Source organism: Anolis carolinensis, unplaced genomic scaffold (assembly GCF_035594765.1).
Source record: "Anolis carolinensis isolate JA03-04 unplaced genomic scaffold, rAnoCar3.1.pri scaffold_8, whole genome shotgun sequence".
Taxonomy (NCBI): domain Eukaryota; kingdom Metazoa; phylum Chordata; class Lepidosauria; order Squamata; family Dactyloidae; genus Anolis; species Anolis carolinensis.
In genome coordinates this window covers 8,887,685-8,904,781 of record NW_026943819.1, presented here as the reverse complement: position 1 = coordinate 8,904,781, position 17,097 = coordinate 8,887,685, and the positions used below count along the sequence as shown (strand labels likewise).

The 17,097-nt window shown below is 42.3% G+C and overlaps 2 protein-coding genes across 3 annotated transcripts in view; one reads left to right on the top strand and one right to left on the bottom strand.

Moving 5' to 3' along the window:
- loxl2 (lysyl oxidase like 2) overlaps positions 1–14,431 on the top strand; it is an 87,372-nt gene extending 72,941 nt beyond the window's left edge. The window contains exons 11-14 of the mRNA XM_062961289.1: positions 3,561–3,676; positions 7,867–8,003; positions 9,080–9,191; positions 11,338–14,431. Of these exons, the coding sequence (XP_062817359.1) occupies positions 3,561–3,676; positions 7,867–8,003; positions 9,080–9,191; positions 11,338–11,411 (439 nt within the window). The 3' untranslated portion in view covers positions 11,412–14,431. The remainder of the gene's footprint in view (positions 1–3,560; positions 3,677–7,866; positions 8,004–9,079; positions 9,192–11,337) is intronic.
- The window catches only part of r3hcc1 (R3H domain and coiled-coil containing 1), a 25,684-nt gene continuing 22,928 nt past the window's right edge, over positions 14,342–17,097 (bottom strand). For both annotated transcript variants that reach the window (XM_062961286.1, XM_062961287.1), the window contains exon 8: positions 14,342–15,739. In XM_062961286.1, coding sequence (XP_062817356.1) covers positions 15,591–15,739 — 149 coding nt within the window. In that variant the 3' untranslated portion in view covers positions 14,342–15,590. The remainder of the gene's footprint in view (positions 15,740–17,097) is intronic.

Below are 17,097 nucleotides of genomic sequence, written 5' to 3'. Positions count from 1 at the left end.
TACTCACCCAATGACAACACAATCCCCATAAACAGCTTGCATTCTCTGATGAATCTCCTTTGGGGTGACACCTTCTGCTGTCAAGAATTCAGTGACTGCACGTTGCTTAAGTCGCATTGACCGACCGTCTGCACAGGGTTCCATACTTCGCACTTTAACAACACAACCGTTCAATGCTAAGGCTTCCCTCCAAATGGAACTGTAGAGGAGAGTCTACTGAACAAGCCAGGACCTGCCGCAGAGCAGTACTGCCATCTGTTGAGGAGTTACGAAGGTGGAGGCATTACTTTTCATTCAACCCTCATACATTGATTCAAAATTGAGAACACCCACTTCCCCTCCTGAATTTGCAACCTGGAGATCAGTATCTCTGCGCTCTTTCCAAATGTGGACAAAAACTTACTGGATCTATTTGCTTGGTGGGTCCCTCTGCTTGCAAGATGGGCTTAAAATACAGTAGAGTCTCACTTATCCAACGTTCTGGATTATCCAATGCATTTTTGTAGTCAATGTTTTCAATACGTTGTGATATTTTGGTGCTAAATTCTTAAATACAGTAATTACTACATAGCATTACTGCGTATTGAACTACGTTTTCTGTCAAATTTGTTGTATAACATGATGTTTTGGTGCTTAATTTGTAAAATCATAATCTAATTTGATTTTTAATAGGCTTTTCCTTAATCCCTCCTTATTATACAACATATTTGCTTATCCAACGTTCTGCTGGCCCATTTATGTTGGATAAGTGAGACTCTACTGTACTCCCAATACTGGAAAGGCAAACAAGCAGACCTATGCCTGATTGTGGCTGTGTTGTGATGCACATATGCAATGGCTTTAATGCATGGGGCAGCACAACATGACTTCCCAGATGGTGTTAATTTCCTTCCTCCACGCTCACATTACAACACTGGAATGTTGTTAGGAAATTCCCACAATTGGGTGGCCTGGAGAGGGGTACATTCTGATCTGGACAGTGACTGATGCCTGGGAAGCGCTGATGATAATAACCACAAATAACTCAGTTAAGCAGGAGACGACATGACCTTTGGGGAATTACAGCTAAGCTTCTAGTTCTGCCTTTATGACAAAATCTCATCGTTCTTGCAATTATTAATCAACTTGCTCTTATTTGGGCTGCAGTGTTGTCCAGCCAGCCCTCCACATTTTCAGGTTCAACTTTTGAGGATGTGATTATTTGTGGATTTGATTCATCTGTTCTCACTCCAGCACAGCTCTGTGGTCAACTTCTGGCAGAGGGTGACCATAGAATCACACTGGAGGACCTGGAAATTCTTCGGGATTTTTTTTGCATTCAAAAATAGTACTTTTTCATGCATAGTTATTTATTTGTTTATTTATTTATTTACTAGCTGTGCCCGGCCACACGTTGCTGTGGCAAAGTATGGTGGTATGGGAAATCAGATAATCTGTATTTTATAGGTAGTGTGGAAGAGGCCTAAGTGAGGCCTAACTCTGCCTGTCCCCTGGGGCGAGTGGGTTGCTAGGAGACCAAGTGGGCGGAGCTTAGCCTTCTAACTGGAAGCAATTGGATGAAAGCAATTATTCCTCTCCCTCTAATTAGGACTTTATTTTTCTTTTCTTTTTGTTGTATGAACGTAGAGGCGTGGATGAGGGGTTGTGCTGCCAAGTTTAGTGTTTCTGGGATGTGTAGTTTTGTTGTTTTGTCCTAGGCCGAAATTTCATTACCCTTTTATATATATAGATTTACAGTAGTTATATTCCGCCCTTCTCACCCCGAAGGGGACTCAGGGCGGATCACATTGTACACATATAAGGCAAACATTCAATGCCATATAACATAGAACAGAGACAGAGACGCAAAGGCAATTTATTTTATTTATTATTATTTAAACTTGTATGCCGCCACTCCCCTAGCTTCCAGTATCCTGAGGGTATGCTTGATTCCGGCCACAGTGGGAGCAGCTGCTTCATCATCCACTGTGACGGCAACTTCCTCATTCCAACGGCGGCTGGATGATTTTTATGGTGTCGTAAATTAGCCTCCCCACATATAAGTGGTACCTACATTTCCTACTTGATAGATGCAACTATCTTTCGAGTTGCATAGGTCAGCAACGAGCAGGGGCTATATATATATATTTTTAATTGTTGGGTGCTCACCCCGACACGGGCTGGCCTCGAACTCATGAATTCTTGGTCAGAGTGATTTATTGCAATTGGCTGCTAACCCGCCTGTGCCACAGCCCGGCCCCACTTTTCCACTTTTGCTGGGAACTGCTCAACAGGAAGCCAACTGAAGTCTAGAGCTGAGGTGCATTGAACACAGGATCACTTACTTTTTAAAAGAAACTGTCCTATTTGTCTTTACTGGAAGAGAAAAGCAAGGCTAGCAGCCAAATCCTTATTTGGACAGTAGAGGACAGGAGTTGGGAATCTCAGACATTGGGCTTCCCTTATAGACTCATCCCCTTCCCTATGATGATGTTGTTTGGCATCTTGCATGTCACCTTCGGTTCTACAAGGTGGAACATCCCTTATCTGGAATTATACAATCTGAAATTATCCACATGGGAGGCTGAGATAGTGATACCTTTGCTTTCTGGTGGTTCAGTTTACACAAACTTTGTATCATACACAAAGCTCCTGCCTCAGGAAAGTGTGCTTGCTCCATCAACGTTTAACATTTACATAAATGACTATGCTGACTATCGTGCCATCACCGCTCAAGCAGACAGCTTTGAAAAGATTGAACAGAAGTTTTAAGTGCTCTTACTGCCCATTACAGGGAAAACCAGCTGATTCTTAATCCATCTTAATCCGGGCTGTAGCGCAGCTGGCTAGTAACCAGCTGCAATAAATCACTACTGACCGAGAGGTCATGAGTTCAAAGCCCAGGTCGGGTTAAGCCCCCAACCATTAAATAGCCTGGCTTGCTGTTGACCTATGCAGCCCCGAAAGACAGTTGCATCTGTCAAGTAGGGAAATTTAGGTACGCTTTATGCGGGAGGCTAATTTAACTAATTTACAACATCATAAAACTGCCAGCAAAACACGAGGAAAGGAATGAGGAAGTACAGCCACTAGTGGACAGTGAAGCAACAGCTCCCCCTGTGGCCGGAATGTGAAGCTGGAAAAATGTTAAATGCCTCTGTGTCTGTCTATACTGTATGTTGTTTGTCTGTTGGCATTGAATGTTTGCCATATATGTGTTCATTGTAATCCGCCCTGAGTCCCCTTCGAGGTGAGAAGGGCGGAAGATAAATACTGTAAATAAATAAATAATAAATAAATCTAAAATGCAGATGCATGCTTTTCACCTTAAGAACAGACAAGCATCCCAAGCTCTGAGGATTACCTGGGAAGGAATCTCACTGGTGCCCTGCAGCACACCAAAATACCTGGAAGTTACTCTAGTATCAGGATGAAACTTGGCACACTTGTAGGGAACATTTATGACTTTAAGCCTGCCAAGTTTCAGAACATTTCAGTCATTCACTGATTTTCAGGAAATTTTTTAATCAATCCTGAGCTGTCCTTAATTTCAATGCTTGCTTGCCTTCTGTCTCCCGCAGCCATTACCACAGCATGGAGGTGTTCACACATTACGATCTCTTGGACCTCAATGATACCAAGGTGGCTGAAGGACACAAGGCCAGCTTTTGCCTAGAAGACACAGGCTGTGCAGACGGTATGTACATTTCTTATAAACCCTCAATGTGTGTTCTAACATTTCTTCCCACTTCATGCAGGAGTCTAGATTAGGCTTCTTGATAAGCCTTATCACATTTCAGCAGCTGCTAATGTTTTGAATAAACCACTTAGGACCTTATCGCATTGGGAGCCTCTTTGAGGGCAGTTCCGAAGAGGTCCTATCACATGACATTTGTCCCATCCGGCTGGTTGGAATCCATCTGCAAAAACATCACAGACAAGAAGTAATTGCACACGGAATTCGAATCGTGCTTTTGTGATTTACAACGGTCCTAAAGTGCTGATTTTACATGTGATCATGACATCTGTATGCATTCTGTCAGCTAAAATCTCAGAGAACAGTAGTTCGAGACTTTTAGGCTACGACGTACATCACTATGCAATAATAATAATAATAATAATAATAATAATAATAATAATACTCATCATCATCATCATCTATATATATATATATAAGGGTAATGAAATTTCGGCCTAGGACAAAACAACAAAACTACACACCCCAGAAACTCTAAACTTGGCAGCACAACCCCTCATCCATGCCTCTTCATTCATACAACAAAAAGAAAAGAAAAATAAAGTCCTAATTAGAGGGAGAGGAATAATTGTTTTTATCCAACTGCTGCCAGTTAGAAGGCTAATCTCTGCCCACTTGGTCTCCTAGCAACCCACTCAGCCCAGGAGACAGGCAGAGTTAGGCTTCCCTTAGGCCTATTCCACACTGCCTATAAAATACAGATTATCTGATTTGAACTGGATTATATGGCAGTGTAGACTCAAGGCCCTTCCACACAGCTATATAACCCATTTATTATCTTATATTATCTGCTTTGAACTGGATTATTTGGACTTCACACTGCCATATAATCCACTTCAGTGTGCATTTTATACAGCTGTGAAGAAGGGGCCTCATATAATCCAGTTCTAAGCAGATAATATAAGATTATAAATATAATACGTAATAATTACTGTGATATAATAATACAGAACAATATAATCTCTAAAATCAGGACATTAAATAAAGAGCAACACTCTGAAAGCATAAGCCACAGCAACGCGTGGCCGGGCAAAACTAGTAATAATAATAATAATAATAATAATAATAATAATAATAATAATAATAATAATGTGATTTTGTATCACAAAATCACAAGTTGAACACTTCCTAGACACTTGGGAAGTGTTCAACTTGTGATTTTGTGATACGAAATCCAGCATATCTATCTTGTTTGCTGTGTCATAATAAAATAATAATAATAATAATAATAATAATAATAATAATAATAATAATAATAATATACTATATTTACATTCTGCTCTATGTCCTCGAGGGGACTCAGAGAGCGGATTACAGAATACATATATGACAAAGATTCAATGCTATTATACAATTAACAACAAAGACAGACAGTACATAGACAGAGACAAGGCTCACAGTTCTCGTCATGCCAGGTTAGTGCAGTTTGGAATCTAGCATTTAAGGCAGTGGTTCCCAACCTGTGGTCTATGGACTGCCAGTGGTCACCAAGAACTAAAATATGGTCCTCACCATTACTACATCATTGCAATGAGAGCAACTGGTTTCACGAAACCCTCTTATAGTGCCAAGACAACGGAGAAGTCTGGGGAGAGGCTAAATACCCACAAAGGGCGCAACAACAAGCCTTCTGACTGCTGCTTCTCCTCCTCCCTCTCCCTGAGCGGAGCTGTTCCATGGGGTGCCTTGGAGTCTTCGTTTTTAGGCCTGTTCCTGGGGTTATTTTGGGTGCTGATTCAGAAAATTGCATTGGATAGACCACATCACCTCTAGATTATGAAATATGGTTTTCTGTGGGTGAGCAGATGGCAACTACTGGATGGCATATGTTCTGTATCAGAATCTAGAGCTGATGTGGTCTATCCAATGCAATGTTCTGAATCAGCACCCCAAATAACCAAACCAAATCTCAACTGATTTGTAACCCTTTTAGTACTAATGTTTGTAGAGTGGTCCCTGGTCAAAAAAGGTTGGGAACCACTGGTCTAGAGAGAACATATCTCTAGCAGTTTCATTCCTCCAGTACAAGTCTATAGTCAATGCCTAGTCTAAGCATACCATAGAATCATCATGGAGGACCTAGGAAATGCCTATGGAGAACACTTTTCTATAAATCCTGGGTTATCTAATGCAATCCTGGGTCTTCAAAGCAAAGGACCGGGCCGTGGCGCAGCTGGCTAGTAACCAGGTGCAATAAATCACTACTGACTGAGAGGTCGTGAGTTCGAAGCCCAGGTCGGGTTAAGCCCCCAACCATTAATATATTGTATGTACATATACTTGTATATTGTATGTATATATACAGTAGAGTCTCACTTATCCAAGCCTCGCTTATCCAAGTTTCTGGATTATCCAAGCCATTTTTGTAGTCAATGTTTTCAATATATTGTGATATTTTGGTGCTAAATTCATAAATACAGTAATTACAACATAACATTACTGCGTATTGACCTGCTTTTTCTGTCAAATTTGTTGTAAAACATGATGTTTTGGTGCTTAATTTGTAAAATCATAACCTAATTTGATGTTTAACAGGCTTTTCCTTAATCCCTCCTTATTATCCAAGATATTTGCTTATCAAGCTTCTGCCGGCCCGTTTAGCTTGGATAAGTGAGACTCTACTGTACTTGTAAACCGCCCTGAGTCCCCTTCGGGGTGAGAAGGACGGGATATAAATGTTGCTAATAAATAAATAAATTAAATAGCCTGGCTTGCTGTTGACCTATGCAGCCCCAAAAGAGAGTTGCATCTGTTAAGTAGGGAAATTTAGGTATGCTTTATGTGGGGAGGCTAATTTAACTAATTTACAGCACCATAAAACTGCCAGCAAAACATGAGGAAAGGAATGAGGAAGTACAGCCACTAGTGGACAGTGAAGCAACAGCTTCCCCTGTGGCCGGAATTGTGAAGCTGGAAAAATGTTAAATGCCTCTGTGTATGTCTATACTGTATGTTGGGTTGTTGTATGTTTACCGGGCTGTATGGCCATGTTCTAGAAGTATTCTCTCCTGATGTTTCGCCCACATCTATGGATTGTGAGATTGTGAGGATGCCTGCCATAGATGTGGGCAAAACGTCAGGAGAAAATACTTCTGGAACATGGCCATACAGCCCGGAAAACATACAACAACCCTGTGATCCCAGCCATGAAAGCCTTCGACAACACATTATACTGTATGTTGTTTGTCTGTTGTCATTGAATGTTTGCCATATATGTGTTCATTGTAATCCGCCCTGAGTCCCCTTCGGAGTGAGAAGGGCAGAATATAAATACTGTAAACAAATAAATAGGGAGCCCCGATGGCGCAGTGTGTTAAAGCGCTGAGCTGCTGAACTTGCAGACTGAAAGGTCCCAGGTTCAAACCCCGGGAGTGGTGTGAGCGCCCGCTGTTAGCTCCAGCTCCTGCCAGCCTAGCAGTTCGAAAATATGCCAATGTGAGTAGATAAATAGGTACCATTCTGGCGGGAAGGTAACGGTGCTCCATGCCGTCATGCCGGCCACATGACCTTGGAGGTGTCTACGGACAACGCCGGCTCTCCGGCTTAGAAATGGAGATGAGCACCAACCCCCAGAGTCAGACATGACTGGACTTAACGTCAGGGGAAAACTTTACCTTTATCTTTTAAATAAATAAATAATCAATCCTGTGGTCAACTTCCAGTAGAAACATACCCCAAAATCACCCTCGAGGACCTAGAAAATCCTAGAAAGAGTGTATTTTGTCAAGTGTTGGTAAATGAAACCATAGGTCCTGGTCCCATGGATACAGAGGTTGTACTGTGCAGAACCAAAGCACTCTTGAGAGATGGCCACCAAAGATCTCTTCAAATATCTCCAAAGAAGGCAGCGTGTCCCATCTATTCCTGTAATTGCTGCTTATACAACTAAAATTGGATCAGACTTTCACATTCTTTGAACTAATGGTAGGATCAAGAACAGCCCCAGGCAAAGCTGGGCAAAGGAGGATTTAAGCGTAGCCAACCCGTCATCCAGAAAGTTGGGGCTGCAATTGAACATCTGGAGCATCCCAGCTGAATCCAGTAGCTAGGCCCTTCCTGGAAGATGAGCAAGCTGTTAGATATTTTCCGTTCTCAATGCTGATCCTGCCTTTGTTTTTGTTTCCCATTAGGAATCGAACCTCAGTATGGATGTAGCAATTATGGGGAGCAAGGGATCACCGCTGGGTGCCACGATACATACCATCATAGTATTGACTGTCAGTGGATCGACATGTCAGATGTCAAGCATGGAGAATATATCTTACGGGTAGGCTTCAGGTTTGCAAGCTAAGAACACAGTCGGCTTAGTCCAAATGCCTAAAATCCAACTGCTTATGCCACCAGTAACGTTTTCGCTGGAGTATCTCTTATACAGAATGCTTCGGACCAGAAATACTTTGGATTTGCTTTTTGTATTACTACTAGCGTTGCTGTGGCTTTGTCTGGCGGTGTCTGTATTTTATAGGCAGTGTGGAAGAGGCCTAAGTGAGGCCTAACTTTGCCTGTCCCCTGGGCTGAGTGGGTTGCTAGGAGACCAAGTGGGCAGAGCTTAGCCTTCTAACTGGCAGCAATTAGATAAAAACAATTATTCCTCTCCCTCTAATTAGGACTTTATTTTTCTTTTCTTTTTGTTGTATCAACCTAGAGGTGTGGATGAGGGGTTGTGCTGTCAATTTTTGAGGTTGTGGGGTGTTCAGTTTTGTTGTTTTGTCGGTCGCCAGGATTCCATCACTCTTTTATATATATAATTAGAATTTATTTTATTTTGGAATAGCATATACATACATAATAAGATGCAGTTGACTACACTTTGGGTGGTATACATCCCCAGGTCCTGAATCGGCCCTTTCAGAAGAAGAACTGTAATTGTGGTGGCCTTTTTCTCCATTTTTCCACCAAACCTATCTCTAGGGTGGAGCAGCAATGGTGCAATGGGTTGAACTGCTGACCTGAATCCATGAAATCGGGTGAGCTCCCATCTGTCAGCTCCAGCTTCCCATGCAAGGGCATGAGAGTAGTCTCCCACAGGCAACGTGGGAGGCAACGTCTCTACAGACGGCCAATTCTCTCACACCAGAATCCACTTGCAGTTTGCTGCAAGACACAATAATTAAAAAAATCTCTAGGGTTAGAAGTTCTCAACCAGAATTCCCTGGGACGTTAGAGGACCACAAGAGATCACCAGCAATTCCATGAGAAATTGTGATTAGAGAAAAAAAAACTTTTTGAGAAGTAGATTTAATCTTTTCCATGCAGGATTTCCCCAAGATCTGAAAATTATTCCTCCAAAGCAAAAAGGTTGAGAAAGATCCTCCTAAGGCTCCACTGATTGTCTTTTTCCAGATCAATTGCAATCCAAACTATGAAGTGTCGGAGACGGATTTTACCAACAACGTTATGAAATGTAAATGCAACTACGAGTCTGACCGCGTCTGGGTGTACAACTGTCATACAGGTGGGTTCTCCCTCTTGTTTTTAGACTGGTTTGCAGAGATTCTTTATTTATTCACTACCTTGGGTACCCGGCATTGCCCTGGTTATCTGAAAAAGTAAATGTTTTAATTGTACAAATGCATCAGGTTGTGGATTAACTACAACTGACATCACGCCAGGTTAATCCTGAGAAACTCCGTCAGTACTTAAAATTTGTTATGTTGGGCACGTTGGCTGCAGGTGAACTATACACCCCGGTACCTACAACTCCACAATTCTCAGGCCAATTCCCCTCAAAACCCTCCAGTATTCAAATTTGGGAATATCAGGTATGCATGTCAAGTTTGATCCAGATCCATCATGGTTTGGGTTCACAGTGCGCTCTGGATGTAGGTAAACTACATCTTGGAGCCTCCAGTGGCTCAGTGTGTTAAAGCACTGAGCTGCTGAATTTGCAGACGGAAAGGTCCCAGGTTCAAATCCGGGGAGCAGAGTGAGCGCCCGCTGTTAGCTCCAGCTTCTGCCAACCTAGCAGTTCGAAAACATGCAATGTGAGTAGATCAATAGGTACCGCTCCAGCGGGAAGGTAACGGCATTCCATGCAGTCATGCGGCCACATGACCTTGGAGGTGTCTACGGACAATGCCGGCTCTTCGGCTTAGAAATGGAGATGAGCACCAACCCCCAGAGTCAGACGCGACTGGACTTAACGTCAGGGGAAACCTTTACCTTTAAACTACATCTTCTATAAATCCCTCTGAAGATCTCCAGTATTTTTTGTTGGTCATGGGGGTTCCAAGTTCGAAGTGGTGGAGTTCAGAGTGCTCTTAGACTGCGGATGAACTATGCATCCCAGTCCCTACAACTCCTATAAATCATGGTGATTTCTCCCCAAACCTCTCTAGTATGTTCAGTTGCTGAACCTGTCATCCTTTTTAGGCTGCAGCAGCCCCACTATTTTCTTGTTCATTCTCTGAAATATTTCTTCTTGTTGCTTCCAGCCTCCCTAGCCATTCTCTACTCATTATGAGCTTTAGCTTTTTTTATGCTATTCCTGAAAGCTTGGGTTAGACGTCTGTATTCTTCCTTAGTAATTCAATATCTTTTCCAGCCTTTTTTCTTTGCACAGTCCCTTTGAGCTTACTGCCCCAAATTACAAATACAGTAGAGTCTCACTTATCCAAGCTAAACGGGCCGGCAGAACCTTGGATAAGCGAATATATTGGATAATAAGGAGGGATTAAGGAAAAGCCTATTAAACATCAAATTAGGTTATGATTTTACAAATTAAGCACCAAAAAAGTAGTTCAATATGCAATAATGTTATGTTGTAATTACTGTATTTTCGAATTTAGCACCAAAATATGATATATTGAAAACATTGACTGCAAAAATGGCTTGGATAATCCAGAACCTTGGATAAGCGAGTCTTGGATAAGCGAGACTCTACTGTACTTTTTAAAAACTGCAAAAAGGAACCTAATTCATATATGTGTGTGTGTTTTTATAACATATTGTTATAACATATTATATAATATATAATATTATAACATATTGTATATACATATAATATTCATATCATATTGTAATACGATATAATATTAATACAATATAATAATATTAATTATATATTATATTTTACATGTAATATTACTAATAATATTACAATATATTGATACTGTACAATATAGTAACTTATTACCAGTATTGTACTATGCTAATATAATATTGTATGTAAATTTAATTTGTAAGCCGCTCTGAGTCCCCTTCGGGGTGAGAAGGGCGGCATATAAATGTAGCAAATAAATAAAAATAATTCAGAATTATGTCCCTAATAACCCAGCTGCCATAGGAGCCCCTGATGGCGCAGTGGGTTAAAGCCTTTTGACTTGAAGGCTGGGTTGCTGACCAGGTTCAAATCCAAACTGGGGAGAGCGCGGATGAGTTCCCTCTGTCAGTTCCAGTTCCATGTGGGGACAGGAGAGAAGCCTCCCACAAGGATGGTAAAAACATCAAAAAAACATCCAGGCGTCCCCTGGGCAACGTCCTTACAGACGGCCAATTTTCTCACACCAGAAGCGACTTGCAGTTTCTCAAGTCGCTCCTGACACGAAAAAAAACAAACCCAGCTGCCGATTAACATCTCTTTGCTTTTTCTCCCCTAACAGCCAACTCCTACAGCGACTCAATAGAAGAGAAATTTAATCACCACAAAGGACTGATGACCAACCTGGTGTCTTAATCCAGTTTTTATGAAATATGACGTTGCCCTTTCCCCCGTGATCTCCCAAACCACTGCTCAGAAAAGAAAGTAATCAACCAAACAACTACGAACTTTTCAAATTAGCTTTGTAAGTTATTTTCAGGGGTGTGTTCGGTGCCTATTTTTTGGTGTTCAGCAGCAACAGAAGTAATCTTGACTCTCTAAGGTAGTCATTGCACGCTCTCCGGCCACCTTGGTTTGCCACGACAAAGGCAGCAGCACCACCTCGTGGACAAACCCACACAAAGGATGTCTGGAGTTTCCAAGTTATGACTTCCCCCCATCCCACAAAGGAACTTCTTCCACAACTTCACATTCTGTCTTAGTAGGACTTGAAGGTCTCGCTCAACACTACGGGTGCAGGATGAAAGACCTGTGGAAGTCCTCGGAGTCTATGAATTTTCCTGGACGGACATCACTTCTCCAAATTTTCTCCAAGAGCACCTTTTATGGCTTTGACCACAGGTTTGATAACAGCACTATGGGGAAACATTGCTCAATGCATTCCCCATATCTTGGTTTCCAAAGCCACTAGACTGTGAATTTTAACGCCGTTGCCCCATTTCAATGCCTTCTCCCATTCCATATTCCGTACTATAATGGAATGACATTAATTTTTTTTTTGCAAAAATACTCTAGTGTTGTGCTTGTGCCACTCAAACTAGTCCCCTCTGCCTCCCATTTCGCCAGGCTATCCTTTGATTTCATTTTGTGGATACATTACTAAACGCCTAACGGTGCTAAGCACATGTACCTCTGTTTGTTTGAGGTCATCGTTGCTATAAAGGTCCACAACTACTTGAAAATGCTTTTTATCAAACAACATGTCTAGGGAAACAGAAAACAGTGGTACAAGTTGTCTATTTCCAATAAGCAGAGCCATTTTTGATTTTCCACTTTTGTCGCACGGTTAAAAAGGAGGGATTGGAACGTTGGAGTCACTTAGATTTGCTTCGCTAGATCAGAATTTTTCTTTCAAAACATGATGTTTCGAAAGTCAGAAACCTAGAGGCTCTTTGCATGCTCAGAAGACACAAAGAAGAATCTGTTTTTCCTAAACCCTTTGTTGTGAGCTTTACCGCCTCTGTCCCTGGATGCTCTGTTTTAGCGAACAGGGTTACTAATTCATGCCAGACAAAGTTTCTGACCATGTATATATTGGCACTATTGGTAATGCAATTCACAGGGTACTAAAAGCTTAATCAGAGAACCTTAAAAGGAATTATGGCTTTCTCTTCTTCAGAAGCTATTACATGGCCAATTTTATCTTATGCTAAATGTGGGGAAAGCAATAATCCCTGGCCAGACATCTACACACATACACACACAAAGTAAAACAGGTGCAAGAATTGGCTAGACTAACTTAATGGGAGAATACTAACCAATACTAACTTTCCTGCCAACCTAGCAGTTCGATCCTGCCAACCTAGCAGTTCGAAAACATGCCAATGTGAGTAGATCAATAGGTACCGCTCCAGCGGGAAGATAACTGTGCTCCATGCAGTCATGCCGGCCACATGACCTTGGAGGTGTCTACGGACATGGAGGTGTCTACGGACAACACCGGCTTTTCGGCTTAGAAATGGAGATGAGCACCAACCCCCAGAGTCAGACATGACTGGACTTAACGTCAGGGGAAAACCTTTACCTTTACTAACCAAGAAAGCTGTACAAAGTACTTTGCTGACTTTGAGTGCATCCTGAGTTACGTTTCCTATCCAAATGTTTTGCATTCATGTAGAAAACGTTCCATATCTGTTCATATCACCATGTATAACCTACCTCAAAGGGCTGTTGGGAACTAATGGTCATGCCATGCAACTGTGCTTGGGCTTTCCAAGTTCTGCAATGGGTTCAGGAGAAAAAGCTAGCACTTTGGCAATCCCCCCACCCTATATTGCTGCAATGTATGAAAACAGGAGGACCAATGGTGAACAGCCCAAATCCTACTCTGGAGTTGCTACTATATGAATAGTGGTACAGAGGCAGGAAAGGCCTAGATGGCTACAATACCACTGCAGCAGATAGACTTCTTCCTAAGTGATCAAAGATGATTGAGAAGCCCAGACGTGGTCTGCAGCTGAATGGCTGCCTCGACATCTGACCACAGCATAGCCAGTTCCACTTTGTCTCCCAAAAGTAAAACAGAACGGGGAATATTTGATGGGAGTGAAACTATTGCAACCGGATACCAACCAAGGTCTGCCTTCAGCCATTCCTGGCCTTTGATTTCCCATTTAGCTGTAGAAGAGTTCTTCTATCCATAATAATAATAAACTTTATTTATATCCCGCCACCATTTCCCCGAATGGACTTATTGATCATGCAACTGTTCAATTCAGTCATCTAAGGAAAGGCTTTTGAGTCTCAAGATTCATATCTCTTGAGTGGTCACCACTCACTAGGTGACATTGCCACACTCTTTTCTTTATATTAATAGCAATGAGAACAGAAGCTAGCCTTCTTGTCTGTTTGAATAATCCCTGACTGCATTTAGCTGAAGCCAGAGTCCGAGTTTGGAAATGTTATGGTATCACAATTCCTAGAAGTCTTCTAACCTATGAGGAATGGTGGGATTGTGGTACCCCAAAGCAGCATTTCCAACTAATCTATCCCACAACAAATGCAAGGATTCAGCTGTGGAGTAAGAGATGTAGATAAATGCTTCATCACCATGTGCCATTTCCAAACCATGGCACGACCACAATTCACCCCCACAATGTTACGTGTTCGTTTGGATTATTTAATGGCAGAAATGACAAACTGACCAACCTACCCACAATGGATCAAACACTACGATCCAGAAGGGATCCATGTCTGGACCTACTGAAATGAGTGAGCATGAGATAAAGTCCTTGTTAAAATCCAGCAGGTAAAAACAATGAGGCTTTGAAAAAAAAACCAGTGTGTATTTATGTAAACAGTTTTAATGCGAAAAACCAAAACCAGAGGGGAAAAACCTCCTTAACAAACTTTGAGTAAAGAAGGTATTGAACGGATGCAAACATTTCGCTTTGTTTTGTCTTTTATGGTTTGTCTCACACACAGGCCTCCTGGGGGAATGGAGAGGCTGGCCTTCTCTTGGTGCAAAGATGGGTATTTATTTGCAGACGTGAGCTACATGAGGCCAAAAACCCAGGCAAGAAGTATATGGAAACCCTTTGTAGCTGGCACATGGTAACCAGAATATTTATGCAAAGGATCTCAGGCCATGAAGATGGCAAATTGGTCCACATCACCAGGGACAGTTGTGCCAAGGACTGCCTGGCAGCTGCTGCCTAACTTGGCAAAACTATGGTGCAAAAAGACCCTAGATAACTCCTTATACAACAGTAAACATAATCACTCTATCATAACTGAAGTCTTCAACAGAATTTCAACCTCTTATCTTCAACACGTTGCTAGAAAGCTTACCTTTTCCAATGGGAGTAAATATAAAGGAGAGAAAGCTACTTCATTCTTCCTTTACTTCTGGTGGGGGGCATTGTGTCATGCTGCAGTTTAGAGTTCCCAGCCACTTTCAAAAACAATTCCTGGGGGTGGGGATTATGATTTGCAGATTTGCAAAATTTGAACTGGATAGGGGCAGTGAAGGAGATAACCACTCTCTTCCTTTATAGTTCTTTCTGGCTGGAAAGAACATCCCCCAGCTCTGCTTGGCAAAACCAAGAAGACAGGCACAACAAGGGGAGAGAAAGGAAAGTACAAAAGTTATCCTTCTGGACCGAGAATGTTTGCTATTTTAGGACTGAGAATGTCCGTTCCAGGTCTTGCCAGCTTTTCTCCAAGCAGTTTTACAAATGAAATAAAAATAAAACCAACCTGGTCACATACACATAAATGTAAAGATGCACTGGCCATATTGCAAAAGAAAAAAAAAAGAGGGTGAGTGGGGGTTTCTTATGCCTTGGCCCATTTCTTATACCCTGGGCCTTCCAAACATGAGGGTTTTCTGGAACTCACCATGAACTTTCACCAACACAAGTAATTTCCTGTTTCTAACACAACCAGCATTTCTGTGCTGAAAAACAAACCCAAAAACAAACCCACAAAGGTTATCCAATAGGCAGAGATGAGACCTGCCACCGTCACGCTGTTGGTATACATGGTTTAATACCGCACCCCAATCATCGTCATCATCGCCCCATGCAGCCAGCTTTACTCTGCCGGTTTTACGTTCTGTGGCTCTGGCAATTGGCAAGGAAGGTCCCGTGGTGTTTTCCGTGGCAATCCCAGGGCTCTTGACACCAGCCTTCTGGCCACTGCTGTATCCGTCTGAGGCCGCTCTTTGGCAAGTTGCAGGAGCTCTAAAGAGACCCGGATGAGGAAGAGGAAGAGAGAGGGACAGTCAGGGAGCGAATGCAACACAAGGAATGCTGTGGAAACTGGCAAAACAAGCTTTGAACTCTAGAAAGGATTTTTGGATCCAGAGATGTGGATGTGAAGCAGAATGAGATGACAGTTCATTTTTATTCAGGATGAGAAATAAGTGTTTGATTCATGCTTGCTAACAATAATTTCAACCAGAGATGACAGTTTCCGGGAAAAACAAAACAGGAGCTTTTTTGTTGAGTTCCAGGGCCAGAGAAACAGATGACGAAAACAGAACGAAGAACTGCCTGCCTCAGGGAAGCGTGCTTGCTCCATAAATGTTTTAACTTTTACACAAATGATCAGCCACTGCTAGAAGAGATGGAGGGTTTCATCTATGTTGACGATCGTGCCATCACCGCTCAGACACAGAGCTTTGAAATGGTTTAACAGAAGCTCTTCAAAGCTTTAGGTGCTCTTACTGCCTATTCCAGGGAAGGCCATCTGATTCCTAATCCATCTAAAACACAGACATTTGCTTTTCACATTAAGAACAGAAAAGCATCTTGAGTTCTGAGGATGACCTGGGAAGAATCCCACTGAAGCATTGTAGCACACCAAAATATCTGGGAGTTACCCTGGACCGTGCTTTGACTTACAAGAAGCACTGCTTGAATATCAAGCAAAAAGTGGGTGCTAGGAATAATATCATACCAAAGCTAACTGGCACAACCTGGGGATCACAACATCTGCCTTTGTGCTTTGCTATTCTGCTGCTGAATATACATGCCCAGTGTGGAATACATCTCACCACATTAAAACAGTGGATGTGTCTTAATGAGACATGCCGCATTATCACGGGGATGCCATTGGAGAAATTATACTGTTTAGCCGGTATTGCACCACCTGATATCCATCAAGAAGTAGCAGCCTGTAATGAAAGGATCAAGGCATTGACATCTCTGGCCCATCTTTTGTTTGGATATCAGCCAGCAAGCCAACACCTTAAATCAAGGAATAGCTTTCTAAGATCTACAGAGGTACTCGCAGGAACACCTCAGCAAGCAAGAGTCCAAAAGTGGCAGGCTAAAACCTAAAACCTCAATCCATGGCTGATACTGAATGAGAAACTTCCTCCTGGGCACACAGAAGACTGGGAGACTTGGAAGGTGCTGAACAGACTGCTCTCTGGCACCACAAGATGCAGAGTCAATCTTAAGAAATGGGGCTACAAAGTGGAGTCCGCGAAATTCGAGTGTGGAGCAGAGCAAACCACAGATCACTTACTACAATGCAGGCTGAGCCCTGCCACGTGCACAATGGAGGACCTTCTCACAGAGACACCAGAAGCACT